The 20182-nt window shown below is 40.5% G+C and overlaps 1 protein-coding gene and 1 non-coding gene across 4 annotated transcripts in view; both read right to left on the bottom strand.

Moving 5' to 3' along the window:
* Positions 1-20182, bottom strand: part of RC3H2 (ring finger and CCCH-type domains 2) — a 43143-nt gene that overhangs the window by 9783 nt on the left and 13178 nt on the right. For all 3 annotated transcript variants that reach the window (XM_044992916.1, XM_044992917.1, XM_044992918.1), the window contains exons 7-17: positions 18949-19149; positions 18382-18514; positions 18007-18125; positions 12466-12578; positions 11565-11873; positions 10446-10660; positions 8547-8974; positions 7053-7223; positions 5636-5791; positions 3693-3906; positions 3463-3547 (exon numbers count right to left, since the gene is read on the bottom strand). In XM_044992916.1, coding sequence (XP_044848851.1) covers positions 3463-3547; positions 3693-3906; positions 5636-5791; positions 7053-7223; positions 8547-8974; positions 10446-10660; positions 11565-11873; positions 12466-12578; positions 18007-18125; positions 18382-18514; positions 18949-19149 — 2144 coding nt within the window. The remainder of the gene's footprint in view (positions 1-3462; positions 3548-3692; positions 3907-5635; positions 5792-7052; positions 7224-8546; positions 8975-10445; positions 10661-11564; positions 11874-12465; positions 12579-18006; positions 18126-18381; positions 18515-18948; positions 19150-20182) is intronic.
* Positions 18615-18730, bottom strand: LOC123352744. Its single transcript, XR_006574276.1, has one exon. It is a non-coding gene; the product is annotated as a small nucleolar RNA SNORD90 (small nucleolar RNA).

Here is a 20182-nt window from a genome sequence, read left to right on the forward strand (position 1 = left end):
TGAGATCTACCGTGCCATTCTCTCACTAGAAGGGAAAACCTATAATGGCAGCAGGCCGTAAGAGAGACCCAGTTTGGGAATATTTTAATGAAGTTCCTCTACCTATGGGTAAGACAGGCATGAGTGCAAAATGCAAACAGTGCAACAAAGAAATGCAAGCCCTGGTTGCCCGAAAGAAACAACATCATGAAAAGTCTTCCTTCTCAGGAGGAAGCTGCGTTGAAGATGATGAAAGGAACATGCCTGAACACGCAGGATCTTCAGGTTGGGAAATTTTTATTTCAAGTATCAGAGGGGTAGCCATGTTTGTCTGGATCTGTAAAAAGCAACAGAGTCCTGTGGCACCTTAGAGACTAACAGATATATCGGAGCATAAGCTTTCGTGGGTGAATACCCACTTCGTCAGAAGCATGTAATGGAAATTTCCAGAGGCAGGTATAAATATGCAGGCCAGAATTAGTCTGGAGATAATGAAGTTAGTAATGTGAGGTAACCTTGTTATCTCCAGACTGATTATGGCCTGCATATTTATACCTGCCTCTGGAAATTTCCATTACATGCATCTGACGAAGTGGGTATTCACCCACGAAAGCTTATGCGCCAATACATCTGTTAGTCTATAAGGTGCCATAGGACTCTTTGTTGCTTTTTATTTCATACTTCTTTCTTAAGGACTGCCTGTCTTCCTTCTGGACTATTCTTGAATTCTCACGTTTGAGCAAAAAATATAGTTGTTACTCTCATTTTAGATGTAGTTGTGATAAAAAATAAATAGCTGAAATAGATTTTTTTTTATAATTTCACCTTTAAAGAAGTACTGAGTGTCAGTGAATGCAATGAGTAATACTAAATGATAAATATGGTAATAATCATGAAATAACTGCATTGACTTATTAGGATTCTGAAGACTATCCACCTTCAAGATCACCATTTTCTATAGTTTCAGAGTTATCTGCCAATGATAGTGTTTCAGTCACATCATGTATGTCACATAGCCACAGTATATATCACCTGTAGCAAAAAGAAAAAAAAAATCTCCATCATCCAGAAACAACCATAGATAAATTTGTGGTAAGAACTAGCAGATTACAAAAAGAGGTAATTGATGAAAAAATTTCCTGGTTTGTTTATGCAACAAACTCTCCTTTCCGTATGATTGAGAACCCTCACTTCACTAACATGGTTCAGTCATTAAGACCAGGATACGGTCCACCCAACAGAGATGTCACAGGCAAATTGCTGGATAAAGTGTATAAAAGAGAAATTGACCAGTGTGCAAAAGATCTAGTGGGTGAAATTGTTAACCTGAGTCTTGATGGGTGGAGCAATGTCCACAATGATCCTGTTGTATATGCCTGTGTGACAACAGAAGGAGGGAATGTCTTCCTTACAAAAATGATACATCAGGAAATGCACACACAGCAGAATACTTACAAGTAGCAGCAGTAAAAGCTATAACAAATTGTAGAAAAAAAATTCAAATGTCTAGTTCGCAGCTTGGTCACAGACAATGCTGCAAATGTATCCAAGATGAGAAGAAATTATTTAGAAGAGAGTGAAGAGAGCCCCAAGCTAACAACATACGGTTGCAGTGCTCATTTGATGCACCTCCGAGCCAAAGAAATCAGTGTTCCAGAAATAAAGGCTATGTTGTTGAAATTGCAAAATACTTCTGTAACAACCACTTTGCAGCAGCTGCTCTGAAAAAAGTGGGAGGAACCAAGCTAACTCTCCCACAAGACATGCGATGGAACTCAGTAGTAGACTGTTTTGAGCACTATATCAAGAACTGGCCTAATCTGATGACAGTTTGTGAACAAAATCGTGAAAAAATAGATGGCACTGTCACAGCCAAAGTTCTCAACATTGGGCTTAAGAGAAATGTTCAACACATGCTGAGTACCCTGAAGCCTATTTCTGTAGCCTTGAACAAAATGCAGGGAAATAGCTGTTTTATTGCTGATGCTGTTGAAATTTGGAAGGAACGGAGTGAGATCTTACAGAAATATGCAATGACAGAGTTAAATTACAAGCATTAAAAAAAATGAATGGGACAAGCAGTATCTAAAGCTCATCTTCTTGCAAAAATTCTCAATACTCGGTACCAGGGTCAAACCTTAACTGCTGAAGAAGAGGAGTTGGCTATGACATGGACATCCAGCAATCATCCCTCCATAGTGCCAACTATAATAAACTTCAGAGCTAAGGGTGAACCACTCAAGAAATACATGTTTGCTGATGATGTTTTAAAGAAAAGTCACACTAGTGAACTGGTGGAAGTCACTTAAGCACTTGGATTTAGAGACTGTGGAAGTGATAATCTCACTTTTAACAGCAGTAGCTTCTTCTGCTGGTGTAGAAAAAATATTTTCTTCCTTTGGACTAATTCATCCAAATTGAGAAATTGTTTGAGACCTGAAAAAGCAGGAAAGCTTGTTTTTCTTTTCCAGATTATGAACAAACAGGAAAGTGAAGGTGAAGACAACTGAGTTAGCTGCAGAAGCCAATATTTTAAGTTTCTCATGTTGACCTGGCTGACATAGTTTATTTAATTTTTGTGTTTTTTTGTTTTTTAAAGTATTTCACTTAACTATTTTAGTTAAAAACAATTTTAACAAAAGAAACCCTGATTTTAAAAAACTTGAATGTTTAACTAAATTCAAAAATTCATATGCTTGTTTTATTAAAATATTATATGTTTGCCGTTGAAGAAAAAAATCCAGAACACATAACGTTGTTGTTTTAGTTAAGTAAAACAATTTAAATGTCTGTCTGGTAATCTCCTCCTCCTAATACAGCATGGCAAGAAAATCCTCCAAATATTAATGATTAACCTGTTGAATTGGAGATAGTCACCTCCCAATGACTTCATAAATATCTGGTTCAATTACCTTTGGTAAATGAAATAACCAAACAATTATTCATTTTCTGATATAGCTGTAAAACTAATCTGAAAAGTTTTCAAAATAAATCACCTTCTAAAAATGAAACTTACATCTATCTCTGAGTTGTGAAGGATATGTATTAAGGTTATAACAACCAACAAGAATGCACTTTTATGTAGAAGTCCAGGATTAAATTGAGTCTTCCTGACTAGTGATTTAAATCAAATCCACCCTGAGGGAAACTGAGGCAGAGAAGTTAAGTGACTTGCTGAAGGCTGCACATGGCAATCAATATCTGGGTTGGGATTACAGCTCAACAATCGCTGGTTCCCAGTTCTGTGACTGGTCCACTTCAGCACACTGATGCTAACAATATCTAGATAGATTTATCCTAGTTTAATTATTGGAATTCGTAATTCCAATGCTTGATGTTGCATAAAGCCAAAGCACTTGCCACGTTTAAAATTACTAGGTAATTCATATTCTAGATATTTTTTCCTTCTGCCTGGGATTTTTAGAATAGCTGTAAACTATAGAATAACAGTTTGAACAAAAGCCACTAGGGAAAAGTTCATACCGTTCTATATAGCGTGCTGATGAAGTAGAATCTGAGCCACAGGAACTCCATCTTGAATCAACAGCATTGACGTAAGGGACATAATCTATAACAAATTAAGGTACAATTCAATGTCTTCCCAGTTTCAATAAGAGAATATGCATATACACAGAGTTATTAATTGTCCACAACAGTGATCTAAACGCCTGTGTGGCATATGCGGTGCTGGCAATAGGAAGCATTTACTGTACCTGATACACTGATGGGCTTAGTAGCACTTCCTTGGGAAGCAGTGGCCTGAATAGGATCTGTTGTGTGATAACCTGTGCGGGATGATCTGGAGATTGCACCCCACTTGGAGATGATCGGTCCATCACTAAAGGGAATTATAGGATCTTCTTCCTTTGCCCTTCTTTGAGTTTCAAATAGATGAACTCTCCTCTTAACATCTCCACTGTCCAAATCCTATACATTTAGAAGAGACAAGAAGGTACAAGAGGCTGATTTGCAGTTCAACACATTTGGTTGGGTCATTCAAAAGGCCAGGGGGTCATTAAATAACCACTATTACACAAGGTGATTAGCTCCAACCTGACCAGCCTGGAAGGGGACATAATGACTCTTACCTATTGGGATTTAGTGGCCAGCTGGCACCAGACAGTGATTAACAGTGGAACGGGACACACTTCTGTTTTTTTAAAGCTTTACTGTGTCCTCTCAGAAAAAAAGCCCAGCTGCTGTAAAACACCATTTCCACAGTATGACCCGCAACATCCTTGCTAATACTGGAGAAGGTGGGGTAGAGTTATCAGAGAATTGATACATGATTGCCCTTATGGTGCAGGATGCACGAGCGGCAGCTGCTTGATCATACCAGAATAGGACAGAAATCCCCAACATGCATACGAGACCTTACTTATCCAAAATGAGGTCATTTGGATCGTTTGGATGTGTATTAAATAGGTTTTATTCTCCAGTTTATTCAAACCTCAATTCATTTTGTGTACCCAATTTCAATCCAATAAAACAAGGTTATGCTGTATTTTCATTCAATTATATTTCGATATATTTCAAGGTTGGTTGGTTTTTTGTTTTTTTTTAAACTGTAGGAGGATACGTCCATTCCAAAACCTTTTAGCAGAGTGAGATCTCTGTTTAAGGGAAATTACAAAAATGAAATGACATTTTAATTTTATATAAATGATCTGTGCGTACCCTGCAGCCATGATTAAAGTTCATGCAGAATACTCTGGTCTATGGTGTGTAGTGCAAGCTTTAGCTTTTTCATGTCTTCTCTGTAGAGCTAACATTGCTGAAGGCTAGGGTGACCAGACAACAAGTGTGAAAAATCGGGACCGGAGGTGGGGGGTAATAGGAACCTATATAAGAAAAAGCTCCAAATATCGGGTCACCCTACTGAAGGCACTCCCTTCAAAATAAAGGTTAGCTGAAACAGTGACAAAGATGGAACAGAAAATCTGGTCAGATACCCACAGGGAAAAAAAAATCATTTGCTCATCAAGGTCAAGCAGTTCTGAGTATCTCACTTAAAACTAGCTGGAACCCTATTAATCCAATGGAGACATCTGCCTAACCCTGACACATGGGCCCATGCTAGTCTGTCAAATCTACCACACAGGATTGTCCTGACACTATTACACTATTGTAGACATCTCTTAAATGTGAAGCGCTATCCACTGGAGGAGGAAGAAACAGCTGAAGGTGCACAGTTTTGCAAGCAACCTGACCAGAAGTGGAAATCCTTATTATACAGCCTCATAGTTGTCCATCCACTCATCCCTTCAGTGTAACAAAAAGGTCTGAGGAATAAGAGTCCTGAATTATAAATTATTTACTGAAGATGTTATGGCCAACAGTAAATTTTATTTACACTGATTTGGTATTAAAGTAAAGTAGTTTGTCTTAAGTCTAAGAATGTTATAAACACCACTGCATTTTCCCCCCATTGATAAGAGGGTAGTTTGTTTGCATAGCTGGGCAAAAGTTTGTTCCAAACAGTTTAAAAATGAGTTGAACCAGTTTAACCTCAAGACTTAGTATTTTAGTTTTGTAAATAAACTTCTATTGATTATAATAAAGGCCTGGCAATCAAATTAAGTTTGGCAATCAAATGGAAACACTTGCAACACTTTCCACCCCATGAGTGAGCAGGCAGAGCACAGAACAGCCATACCATTAACACAGCATTTGAATTGGCAATTACATCCTTGGGCTCTGAGTCGATGGCATTTATGCAGGAACCAATAGTGCCACAGGACCAGGGTGAGTAGTGTGAAAGATGGTCTTCCTCAAATTTAGTACCACTCAAGTCACTAACACTCTCCGAGAACTATTGAAAAGGAAGGGAAAAAAAGGTAAAAAAACAAAGGGAATTTAGTATTAAGGTGTTTATACTGAAAAACTGCTTACTGTGAACTTCAAGACATGAAGCAGATAGTCTAAGTCTGGGTCCATGCTGGGGATTTGCCTCAATTTCAGCCATCAGTGGCCAACCACTGGTAAATCTGCACCAACCCTTAGCATAAACCACTCTAAGCCACATTTTGCACCTGTGAAGCTTACTGCTTCCAAGCAGGAGTAAGCTTTGCCTGTACAAATAGTTGCTTTGCCTGCTGACACTTTGGGTTGGCACCAGTGCACTTTAATGGCTGTATTTCGGGCATATCACTAGGGTAGTGAAAACTTAAGAGAAAGCAAAGCATTTTTCCTTTCCTAAAGTTACATCAAGTAAACCTTGGTAGAACAAAACTCAGAAATCCCCAGCCTGGGTAAGGCTTTAACCAGGACTCGATGGGAGATCTGTGATTATACGTAACCCTTAAAATAACTATTTGCGATAACTCAGAATAAACACCAACTAAGGGGCTTTTTAGCCAAGACCTATTTTGAATATTTTAATTCTTAGGTGTATAGAAAGAGAGAATGCAAGATTGGGATTCTCCTCCAAGACACACTGCCAGTTCTTATGCCTTGCCTCCTACATCTCACTTCCATTTTGCTACTGTCACACCACACAGCTAAATGTTTTACAAGGGCTTTGTCACTTTTCATTTCAATTTATGCATTCTTTGGGACTACAGGCACATATACACCTGCTCATAATGTGATAGCGCCATTAAGAACAAGAAAATAAAATGGGAGGGTTCTTCCTAATGGAAAAATATATCCGCTGTGCTTTACAAAGAAATCTGAAGGTTCATAACAGGCTCTAATCACAGTTAATTACAATTGATATTCGTGATATGCTGTTGATATGATTTATTACTCTAACTGCATAGGAGATCTGTGTGAAACTCTACACCAGTTTCCCATACTATGGTATAAGAGTCTTAACAATAAGCTAATACTGCTATAAAGTTAAGCTGCCTTTAAGTTAAGCCAATTCTTCACTTAATTTTGGCCTTTTGTCAGTGATCAAGTGTAACATCAGCTTAATATCCAATATTTTCTTTATTAGGGAGATTATATCCTGTACTTGCGGGGGGATGAACTTGATCTAATAGAATCACAGAAGAGTGAGACAGAAAAGCTCTCTTGGTAAGCGTAGAAAGAGGAAGCAAAAAGTACCATGAAATTCTTTGGTTTCTCACCTCTGTACTGAAGTCAACACTGAAGAGAGGAGAAGGTGGTGTTGGAGACTGTGTTGCCATAGGAAGGGTTGAGGACACAAGCGGTGTTTTTTGAGAGTGGTATTGTGCCCATTGCTCTGGCTTCCGTCTTAACTGATCATCATAGCTGGTCTTCAAGTGACCACAAGGCTCCTAGAGTAAACAATGGGAGGAGAGCATCAATGTCTGAATACTCACAGCAGGATCATGCAGATAATTTATAGGTTTCTCATAGATGCCAACACATGTAAGAATAAGCAAGGAACGGTCACAGCTACCTTACCAAATACCAGTCGCAAGGCATATATTTGTATGCAGGAGAGAAAACAATGAAGACAAGATAAGGAATGTGTACAGCACGGTGTCAAATTCATTCCATGTTTAATTATGGTCCGTAGGCCATGGTATAAATTTAGGCGCCATCTGCTCCCCCTCCACCCCACCCCAACCCCAGTGATCTGCCACTGATATCACTGGGAGATTCAGAGTGCGATCCGGGGGACAATCTGGCCATTAAACAGTAACTCAACTTTTAGATATTTTTTATTCAGTACATTATCGTCACATTCAGCATCACTCAGTGTGAAAATCTGCTCCCCTGTATTATCACCACTAATTCTCCCCTTTGTTTTATTCCTTTTCCATCCTCCTTTCTCTGCATCTCCCTTTGTTCTTTCCTCTTGATTTCCTTCTCTGCAGCAACTCCTAATTCCCACCTCCCCTTGGGCTTAACTCCCTGTTATTTCCCAGTCCATATGCTAAAATGCTCTGCAATGAAACAGTTAAGGTTGCAACTGAAGTGTCATCACTGGGGCTGACATTCCAATGAGATTAATAGGGGCAGAAGAGTTCGCCCCCTCCCCCCAAGTTATTGTCAGAAGCCATCTGCACATGTAAGCAAACGTTACTGTATTGATTACATTCAGTTTACATTTGAAAGGTTTTCTCTGCGACCAGGAGAGCTAGAAATGTACTTAAAAAAAGGACAGTGGAGATTCTGAACAACCTGACTGTATCCTCTGGGCTATATAAATACATTTAGCAGGCTGGATCTGGCCCCCAGGACATACATTTGACATCCCTGGGTCAGGATGCCTTGGACTGGAGTCCCATTTTTAGCTGTCAATATAGGATCTAGGCAGAGGGAGATGCATCTTGGATCCAAAAGTGTCTTCCTCAATGCATAGAATCATATCATAATGTGAATCAAGGAAACAGGAGTAGGCAACATCCAGGATGTGTGTAATTAATTTAGCTGATGTGTGTTTGTAAGCAGAGGAGCAAAGGCGTCTAAGATAGCCCTACCCAAAAGGACAAAGATCTGCCTATTATGGTTTAAACGACAACTTGTTTTGGGGTTGCTGCTTGACAAGTGTAAATCCAAGGCAAGAAAAGAGCTCTGGGCTAATTAGGTAGTATGATTTCTGGCATGACTTTTAAAGTAAATCTTATCTTTTCTTTTCCATTCTCACCTACCCTTGGTAAAGGCACAGTCCTCTGCTCATTTGGAGGTTGGCAAGCCATAGAGTAATACCCATCCAGTGAATTATATCTTTCACGTAATGATGTCTGATAGACAGATGAGTGCATCACATCCATTGGAGGTAAAGAATTGCTCCTAATAATGTCATCTCTTGGGTAGATCTGTGGACGCCAGATGCGCCTGCTGTCATACACTGGAGCATACATTCCAGAAGGGACGGGAGGAACTGGTCCATACGGCTGCGGAGGAGGAGGTTGGTAGGGAGAATTCAGTCGATCTCGAGGGGGAAATGTACTGTAATGATCAGCATATGGCACGGAAGCAGGTGGGAGGGAGGATTCTGGAACATTAGTGGACCTCACAAAGCGAGGAACACAGGGAGCCACACCAGCTGGTACTGTTGGAGGTGGTGGGTAGTATCCTTGAAAATTGGAAAAAAAAGCATGTTTAATTTGGTCTCAATATAATCCAGAATTTTAAAACGGTTCTAAAATTTTAAGTAGCACTTGATACTGACTTCAGAGTAAAGTATCTTGTTTTTACAGGTCTCCTATTAATTCCATCACTTCTCTGTGGATGTACACTGCATGTTTGAGAACATGGTCTGCAGGGACAGTACCAACACTGTACAGTGTGTTCACAGGACCTGACATGGTTGGGAGGGGGAGCAGAGGAGCGGTGTATTCCACCATACGGTAGCACTTTTAAAATTTATTTTACAAGAACAGGTGGCAATTTAGCACTTCCTCTCCATACAGAGAGGGAGAGAGAGAGAGAGAGAGAGTGTATATATATATTTTATATGGTTAGATAATAGATACTTTTAAAGAAAGAGGTCTGTCATCTCTGTTTATGTATCAACATTTTGGGTCTAAGGAATTCTGAGGGTCTTTAAGCCATCAATTGGCATGTGGTTTATTTTTTACATTGCAGAATAGATTATGTTCCCCTCCTACACCCTACTCCGCCAGCTGGGACCTGCCTGAAGTTAGAACAAATGATACAGCAGTTTACTTGGCTGCACTTAATAGAAACCTCTTTATTCTACCTAACACGGTGCTTGTTAGCTTACCAAAATACCAAGCACAGTATGCAGAGGTACTTGGTACCTAGAGTGTCTCCCTCCCAGGTCTCTGCCTAAATAAATACTCAAACAAACCATTCCTCAAGGGCATAAGAACCTTTTGTGCAGTCTATGAGACACACACTGGGACTGTCTGTACACAGATGGCTAGAAAAGATTTGGGAAAAAGCTTGAGTTATTCAGGTCTGTAAATGCTAGTGGGAAATGCATAACCTGGACTAAATTCCGCTCATGGATGCGCACAGACTGAAGTCAGACCCATACATATTGGAATGCAGAGACTGGCCCTCATTGCGGGCGGGCAGTAAATAACTGGCCACATGGAGGGGTGAAGAAGGGTGGTGTTTCCAGTAAGACACTATAAAAGGAGACTGCTAAGCCAGCTCCATGAAGGATGCAAGCAAGATGGAGTCTCATATGTTTCACACAAAGAAAGCAAACAGAACTTTTCTCCACAACAAAAATCTTCAACACATCTGTCCCCTCTCCAATAAGCAGGCATGGTTTAAATGTTGCTAAACTTCCTTTAAAGAATTTTGGAGACCTCTAGTTATATATGGAAATAATGCAAAGAGTGTAGCAATGCTCCTGCATTCTGCGTCCCTCTCTTTACTCAATCATAATATTCAGAGTTAAAAAGCTTGGGTATTAGGCTCTGCTGAAACTAGGAGACCCAGCAAATAAGCCCCGCATGACTTGGTGCCATTGGGATTTGAAGAAATTTAGAAAGCACAAACACTGAAACACATTCAAGTTTATACAGGCAAAAGTGAAGGATTGTGTGTGTATCAGCAATCACGTCACTCACCTGTCTGTGGGTACTGTGGAACTTCATAGGACAAATGTGTCCTGGGATCTTGAAAATACTGAACATTATCAGAATGTGAAGGGTAGACAGGTACTCTGGTTACAAATGGGCTGGATTTTGGAGGCAGAGAATTCATCTCTGTTCCAATATTAGGACCACCAGCTGAGGTAGCGGCTGCCTGGCTTACAGGAGTCTTGGGTGGAGAACAAATTTTACTGAAAAGAATTGCAAAGAAATCAAATGTATTTGCATTTAGTACTTATTATTTGTATTCGTCTTTAGTAATTTCTAACTCAAACACAAAACACTCCAGTATGACATAGCCCAAATTCCTCATCATCTCCACTGGAATTTCTGAAGACTTCAATTATATTTTTAAATCCAACATTGATGCTATTATTAAAAAGCAGATTATCTTCAAGAGAACATCATGCACTCATAAGCTGATCTAAACCTTTTAGTTTGTACCTAGAGCTCAAATACCAGTACTGAAAGCATGTTCTGAAAACAACAGATAGGCATTGAAAAGCTGGTCTGGTCCAGTGCTGTTTGGACAATGCCAAACAATTTAAAAAAGGTGATACTTGGAAAACCTCCAGGGAGTACAAAAGAGTATTTTTGATAACTGGAAATGTGACTATTCTGCACAACTCTACTATAAAGAAATAAATTATGGATGCAAATTGGAGTTATTCAGTTTAAAAACAATGACAGATTAGATACCTCACTTAGAAGAGGCCATTCCCTCTCCAAGCTCAACTCTGGCCTTCAATAGGTAGAATGCACTGTTGTGCCCTTTGGAAAGTCTTCTATTAGGCTTGCACACGAGCCATAGCAGATTTTCTGGAATGCATGGCTTATATATTACCCTTTAAAGGGCAACTGGCTACGACAGTCATGAGGAAAAGAAAAACATATGCCCTTCAACTTGTGGAGAACATAAAACAGAACCAGAGTTCAGTATCTATGATTCACTTAGTAGCAAAGACTAAAACAGAAACTACTCGAACATAATTCAGACCTTTATCACCTCTCTTCTGCTTGCAAGGATACGATAAATGCAAAATGTGGACATTAGATTATTTGATCCCAATTCTTTTAGCCCACAGCAATACATACTTTTCAGATAGCGATTCTGTAGGAGACCCAGAAGCATTTTGACCACTGGCTCCAGACTTTCCCCCCTTCTTGACATTCTCCAGAACTCTTAAGGAGGTTTCAGCGCAGCGAGGAATCAATTGGGGAACACCACTTTCCAGATTTGCAATCCCATTGGAACTCGGCACCATCTTTCCTGTTGTTTCAGGGCTTCCTATGACAGAGATTACATTTCCTGCTGTGGTTGAGACAGTGCTGTTGACACCAACTTTATTTAGGAGAGGGAATGTTCTCACAGTTGCGCTGATCTTTTTGTTCCTCAAACGATACCTATATTTACAAAGACAAAGCTGATAAAGGAGTTTACGTTGTGCAGTCTAATGCATTTGTAAAACTGACATGACAGAAGGGATGAGAGGGATATCATTAACAGCACTTCACAATTTAACTTAAACCATGAGCACTAGTTTGGAGAAACAAGTAGAACATCAGACATTTCACTCTACAGTGAAAGACCAACTCATCCTCTGAGAGGCATTGGAGTTGTTAATTTGGAGATGGGTCTGGGTGGAAATAGCTTTACGAAGTTATACATGAGATATTTGGTAAATTGAGTTAGGAATAAAGAACTGCTGATTAAGACCTAATGGGTACTATTCCTCAGTTTGCGCCATTGCAGACCTCTTAAGGTGCCAGGCCCAGAGTCAATAATTTTGTGCAGGAAAACTTTGCTTCGGCTATATTCTGCAATTCTGGCAATGTATTTATAGATGTTGTTTTTAAGAGGTCTAACTTGCACAAACAGCTCTCTTGCAATTCAAGGATCCCTAGAAATGAATTCACGCACAAAGGAAGCTACTTTCAGGATTTCATGAAAGCTGCCTTGATTTGATGGAAAGAACGACATCATCCCCAGACTTACTTTTCAAGCTCTTCCTGAGAGTGAGCAAATGTACAGTTAGTTCCTCGTGGACATCCCCCTTGCTGTCGCAGATCTCGGCACATACTCGTTTTATATTTGCTATTTGGTTGCGGCTTAAAAATAGAAAAAAAATCCCACTTAAAATCCAATACAGGTTTAAATACAAGTAGTTTTAAAGAATATATATAAATACAGCCATGCTAATTTTGACAATTTTCATTCTCAAATCACCCCTTTAGATAAGGAAGTTTTTCACTGACATTACAAATACCCTTTTGTCACATTGAGCTCATTGTGGCTAGCTGTGCTGCGTACAGCATTCAGAAAGTTTTGCTGACAATCATGAATTTGTCAGGTACTAATTACAAGATGCCATGTCTTTCAGGATCATTATGCCCTCATAATCCTGACTAACACCTCAATCACAACCTCCTAAGAATCACACATCCGAATTTGGAGTGCACGTGCTTTTTTTTTTTTCTGTGAAAGTTTCTCTTCTAGAAAATACCCCTTCTTATTTTAGGGCTCATAATCAACAGGAATATAGCAGCGGCTCTCAAACTTTTTGTATTGGCAACCCCTTTCACACAGCAAGACCGAGTGTAACCCTCCCTTATAAATAAAAAATGTTAATTAATTTTTAAATTTAATTTTAATACAATACAAGCAAGGCTTTCACAACACCTCTGCTTCCTGCTCTCCCCCCCTCCCCCGGGTTGCAACCCCCAGTTTGGGAACTACCGGAACAGAGGAAAGCTCTAAAGGAACATATTTGTGTTCAGTTGTTTTAAAGCAAAACTATGACAGACTTGTATTGTCTACCCCATAATACCAGGGTAAAATTCCTGCGGGCTGATCACATAGTAGGTTTCTGTTACTCTCCAATCCAGAGGGCAGCAAGAGAACTACTCTATTAACATCCTTCCAACCAATTCTCAGATGAAAAGGAATGCCTCCCGTGAGTTAAGAATTGCCTTTATCACCCCAAAACTGAAGGAGATAGGGATAAGAACTAAATCCTATCCCTCATATACATATTTTAGGTGGAGATTTTGGGATCCAAATCTCTTAGCTGGCTTTGAAAAGCCTATCCTTACATCATATATAATGCACATATCAACACTTAATACCAGGGATAAAACAAATCTGTTCCTAATATTCTGCTTAGTTGTACTGAGTGTGTGTCCAACACCTATTTGCCCAGTGTGACAGATAGATATTTGTGTATAAAGGAGAAGAGTCTGCCAAATCAATCAGAGATGGTTTCTGAATGGATGTGCCAGGGGTCATGCAACAGGAAAGATTTGGGGATTTTTAAATTTATTTTTACACCTTCCTTTACTGTATTGATTTTTTTAGTTGTACCTGCTCACAGAATGGCCTTGGAAGGACCGACCATACAAGTTGGACTTTTATTCCCTTCTATATTGCCTTGCAGATGGAAGCGTTTCCTTTTGTTCCCCACCCTCAGTCTCAGCCACTACCTCTGTCCATCAGCTCTCCTTAAGTTTTTCTCTAGCATATAGTGATGTTGACAGGATTTTCTTTGCTTGGGTGTCTGCTTTCCAAGAACATGCCTGTGTTGCTGACCCTACCTGAGAAATGAAAACCACGGAAAGAGGCATCCAAGATAAACAATGAATCAGGGATGTCTTCTGAAAGTTCACTGGTAGCGCCAGGGGCTTTTTGACTTTCCCTGAGAGGAAGCTGGACATGACTACCCATGGTAGGATTACTCAAGTGGAGGGGATGGATGCTGTGGAGGCCCATAGTGTTGCTGAAGCTGCTTTGTAATGCCCTTCTTAGATAGGAATCCACTTACCTGTCTGTTGGTAACTAGTTGGATACAAACCCACAACACTTATTATTAGAAGTCCACAGCACTGTCCACTGTGCCACAGAGCCTGGATTTTTTTGGGCCCTCTCATTCTTTTCATTTTGTTGCCTACATCTTTTTTCCATTTCTTTTAAAATAGAAGGCTCATCTGTAGGAACGTCCCAGGCAGCAGTTATTCTCTTTAGCTTGGTCTTCAAGTATTCCCAAAAGAAGAATCTTTCCTGTATTTCCCTATTTGTCTCATTAGTTCTGACCTGGAGAGCTGAACTGACTCAGCCCTCTTCATAATAGCTTTTCTTTGCCATTTTCTTTCTAGACGAGTGCTTTGGACAGGGAGCCTGAACCCTACAGAAACTTTAACTAGAGTCTAAAAGACACTGAAAGATTCTGACTCTGAACTTAAAAATAAAAGGGTTCATTCTGGGTGTGCAGCCTCTTGGGGAGGCAGTGAAGATCACATCCCTCTTTGGTTTCAGTTTTACAGTTTTTGTCCATACGAGATAAGGATATATGAGGCAGGGCTAAGTAATGTCCTGGGGAGGCAGAGGTGTCGGTTTCCTTGAAGGATTTTCCGTTTGGTTTGTTCCTTTGATCCCCTTGTTAGTGCAGTTAGAAACAAGTCTTGGAGGAGAGGATGTGCATACCAGCCAGCCATATGGTTGCCAGTGGGGAATCCCAGTTTCTACCTCTGTATACCCTGAATGCCAGGAACTTGTTGGATGAGGGAAGCCCAGCTGAGAGGTCCCCATAGAAAAAAGGGGGCTGGCTAATGCCTGTAAGTAAGGCATAAAAAGTTAAGTGCTCAATGTAATCTTGTCAACTAGATTTTTTGTTTGCTTTCTGTGGACTCGCACTGGCCACTGAAATGGAGGGCACCCACTGTTGGAACCATTGTCACCAGCACTGGATCCCAAGGCAGGCTCAGATGGAGAAACCTCTTCCCGCTGTGCCATTTGTCTCAGTCCTCCTGCCCCATCTTTGCAGTGGGAGAGGGAGAAGATGGAGCAGTAGTTTACAAGGCATCTCAAGAAGTTTGGCAGTAGTGATTTTCGGCTCAGAGAAACCACCCTGCTTCTCTGATTTCCTGCTTTGTGCGAAGGAGTGCAGTACTTGCCACCGCCTCGATTCTGCAGCCCTGGTCCTCTCCTGGTCCAGAGGAGGAAGACCTAGGAGCTCCTTTCCTATGTTGGGGGGTTACTTGGGCCACAAAGCTAGCAGAGTTCACTATCTATACACTCTGATTGGGGAGAGATGCAGGCAGGGGCAGCTCTAGGATTTGCGCCGCCCCAAGGAGGGTGGCACACCGCGGGGGGCGCTCTGGCGGTCGCCGGTCCACCGGAGCCGCGGGACCCTCCGCAGGCACGCCTGCGGGAGGTCCACCGGAGCCGCGGGACCCTCCGCAGGCACGCCTGCGGGAGGTCCACCGGAGCCGCGGGACCCTCCGCAGGCACGCCTGCGGGAGGTCCACCGGAGCCGCGGGACCAGCGGACCCTCCGCAGGCACGCCTGTGGGAGGTCCACCAGAGCCACGGGACCAGCGGACCCTCCGCAGGCACGCCTGCGGGAGGTCCACCAGAGCCGCCTGCCGCCCTCCCATGGGACGCCGCCCCAAGCTCGCTCTTGGAGCGCTGGGGTCTGGAGCTGGCCCTGGATACAGGAGAAGCAGAATTTTGCATTAGGCTTCTCTGCATGTATGTCTGTTATGCTGGGAACAAAGAAAAGCTGCAAAAGATATGCCAGGAAGTGTGCTGCTCAGAGCTTCAAGAATGAAGGCAAGCAAATAATTAAGTGCTCAGTCCTAAAAGCCAACCCAAAAGTTTGACAGATCCAGCCAAATTTAAGTCCAATTGCAACAGATAATATTAGGTTTTATTTTAGTTTTAGATCCAACAATCCTTAAACTCAACAGCAGTGAGGTCAATCTTTCCGTCCAACAAACTGGCCAGCTCTTCACCAGGAGGGGCATATCCCTGAACCAGCAATTCACAGCTCTGACCTCTAGCCTGAAAGCAGGCAAAAGACCCGTGGTCAGATCTGTAGATCTTAATATACTGAAGAACACATTGGTGGACCAGTACATTTTTCCAGCATTGATTGCGAACCAGTGATTAGAAAGAAGGAAAGAAAAGACTCCTAATGTCAGCTTTCTCACAGGTTACACTGAGACAGCCCCCCGAGAAATAAGCAGCTAGCACAATGCCCATAGTGAGTCCCGACCAAACCTGCTAGAAGCGTCACTACAAAGGAAATCGATGGATACATTTATCTTAGTGTCAGAAAGCAAAATGTTCTGAGAAAAGTTTCTTGTGCTCTTTAGTCAAATGAGCTGCACTATTTTCCCTCTTTTTTCCATCTGTCCAGGGACTCTGGCATTAAGTGAGGTTGAGAAACAATCGATTCATATTTTTGATGTAGCAGAATAACTGCCAGATGTCAGGGTGGGAAAGACAATGTAAATCTGGAAGAATGGCAAAGTTTAAGTTAGAAAATGATGAAATGCAAAAAGGCCGTGATCAGCACTTATGGTCTACCTTGTTAAGATTTGGCAGCTATTTGTGTTAAATCACACAAAGGACCTTTGTATATAAGTACCTGAAATAGGTTCTTATGATTGGGTTACACAGAAATCCTTGATCCTGGCTCACAGTATAGTTTTATATGGAGGGGAAAGTTTTGAATAGATGGCGATTACTTAAGATGCTACGTGCTTGGTTTGGGTGGTTGTAGAAGATCACAGAAAGTATAGAGGGGGATTTGCATGCCGATGGTCCTATGTGCTGACGGTCTAGGATTCTTTTGTAACATATTATCCCTTAAACTAAAATTTTAAAAATTATTCTTGCTTTTCTCTGTTGTTTAAACAATTAACGTCAACGTTTTGGTATTTTATATATCTATATCTATCTATAAAAAATGGATCAAACACAGCCAATTGGGCTAAAAAGATGTATTTATACAAAGATTGCATAATGAGCCCCTTACAAGTAAATTATATCACCTGTGTATGGTGGATACACCTTGACTATGGAGTTCTTATAATTTTAATATTTCTTGTATTTTTTTCTTCATTTGTTTAAAAAGATACCAGAACAATTGTCTTGATTAAGCAAGACAAGAAACCTCAGTGAGCAAGTATTGAGCTAACTAAATATGGCACCACTGGGGTCTGAAAGGTTAAAATACTCCCAGTATAGCTTTATATTACACATAACAGATACAATTCACTAAGAGATTTAAATCAAGTGTTCCTTGAGAGTATACTTTACTGACTACAGACATCGTGTGCAGGGAGTCTACTCTAAGCTAACATCACATAAGTTTGGCTTGTTTTAATATGCCAGTCAGTCAATCAGAAGCGGTCTTTTTAGAACCCTAAGGGTTCTACCCAAGTCTATCCTTAAAGTAGCGTATTAATAAATAGATACAATTTTTCCCTACAAAAGGAAGATTGATTAATACCATACAGAATCCAATCCAATGTATATTTTTAATTGGCTAGAAGGGATCTTGGTGAATGGTATTAGATACTCCCTGCTCAGGGAACATGGGCCTGGGATATTAATCCTACTTTAGTTCATGGCAATGGAAAGCCTGACTAGGCTACAAATGTTTTAAATCAACATTAATTTTGCAAAATAAGTTAAGACCTTTTGTTAACGCATCACAGAACACTCAGAAATATAGGTGGTAATTAAATATAGTCACCTGTGGTGTTTCATGACCTTTTCTACTATAGTTCTGAATAAAGTCCACTAGCCCATGTACCACAGTCTTCACCGCCACCATTGCATTTTCCAGCTGATCCCATGTTGGAGAAGTTGCATCTACAATTGATAAATTGAAAGCACATTTTAACAATAATTCCAATATCATCGTCTTAAATGAGATAACTTTTATTACACCAGAAACACCCAATACAAGGATTAAGAGGAAACAATCTTGAACAGGAGCTTAAAAACATCAACTGATGGACACTGTTTAGAGCAGAAACAGAATTTATTGCCAGTATAGTTACATTTTTCATAAAAAGGAAAGAAAAAAAAAAGGTTTTTTTAACATTTACTAGCACCATTCACATACCTGGATTAGGATCTATGTTTGCCAGAAGCTCCAAATGAGGCCTAAGTCTATTTAAGTTTGCTGGATCACCTGTACGTTGCAAGACAATTGTCAACTCCTGTACACTTTTTGCAAATGATTCTGGAGACTGGAGCTGAAAATAAAAGTGACATTAATGCTCTTCATTCTATAAACTGGACATTTTAACAGAAAAAGTATTCTCATTTTCTTTCATGAGAGATGGGCTCCAAAATGAGATAGGTAGTGTCTTCAGATTGCATATAGTAATTATCAGTGGTGAGAAATTACAATTCTCAGCTCAGAATCTGCCCTATGAAGCATCATCATAAGACACAAAACTAGAATAAGTGATTTTTTTTGCACTACTTCTCTGTGACCTTTGTAAGCACTAAACATTCTGAAAGGGCTTTGTACATAAAGATTACGTAAGAAAAAACAGCTATCCTAGTCTCTAGTCATTTAAATCTTAGTTAAAATTAGAGGTAGCTTAAAAACTGCTTCAGCATTATACCCTTTAACTGTTAAATATAACAAGAAAAGGAAACTAAATCTATCCCATTGACAAACCTTGTCAATAATGGATTGCATGTGCGACTTATGTGCCAGGTCACCATAAAGGAGGGAAGACCATTGTTCTGGTGATATTCGAAGTCCTGCTTCCATGGCAATGTGGACAATTTGGGCATCATGTTCCCTCCGCAAAGCCTCATAACTCCGAAATTCCTCTTTAAGCTGCATCAGAGAAGAATCTTCATCCCTTTTCGTGACCTAAAAACAAGAATTCAACAATGCTTAAACACTTCATATTTCTTTAATTACAGCAGAGTCAATCAGAGTCCAGCTGATGTATAAACAAGTGTGCCATGGTATATAGCAGTGGTTCTCAACCGGGGTCTGGGGCCCCCTAGGGGGCCATGAGCAGTTTCAGGGGGTCCTCCAAGCACAGTCAGCGTTAGACTCACTGTGGCCCAGGGCAGAAAGCCGAAGCCTCACCGCAGTTACTGTGGTCCAAGTGGGCTATGGAGATTTTATAGCATGTTGGGGGGGAGGGGGGACTCAGAGAAAAAGGTTGAGAACCCCCCTTTGTATAGAGAATCAACATTTAGTTCTTTCAAATATTCATCCCCCTGCAGGGTGCTAGAATTACTGCGGGCTAGCCAGATAATCCAGTGTTGTATAGATAGTCAGTATGAGGACATGACATCAAGTCCAATCACTTCAACTAAGGCAGAAATTGGATTTGCTTAAGTCTTTGAAGATATGACGTGGTTTGCAGGATATACAGCTATAGGATTAGACCTTCAGTTCCACTATCATTTCAATATACCCAATGTTAAAAGACAACTCAAAGAGAGACAGGAAAAGTTCAGAATTTAATTGGTAAATGGGGGGGCGGGGGAGGAGGATCAAAAAGTTGCAGCGCACTCTACAATTTAGAGTATACTTTACAGAAAGACAATTAGTACCAGTACAGTATTAACAAAAATACCTGGCTCTTACATACACCTTTCATCTGAGGATCACAATTAACTTTATATACATATTAAATCTCAAATACACTTTTGGCATAGTCAGTATTATCCCATTTTATTGATGGGTAAACAGACACAGGAAAGCAAAATATCTTGGCTAAAGGTCACTAATTGCATCAGTGACACAGGCAAGAATAGAACCCACAAGTTCTGGCTCCTAGTCCTTTAACTCATGTGCAACGCTGCATCTTTATAAAAAGAAAAGTAAAGATGTGATACACATTTTATTATGATTGTCCAGAAAAACATCCCACAAATCTTATTTTGGG

The sequence above is a fragment of the Mauremys mutica genome, chromosome 18 (assembly GCF_020497125.1).
Source record: "Mauremys mutica isolate MM-2020 ecotype Southern chromosome 18, ASM2049712v1, whole genome shotgun sequence".
NCBI lineage: Eukaryota > Metazoa > Chordata > Testudines > Geoemydidae > Mauremys > Mauremys mutica.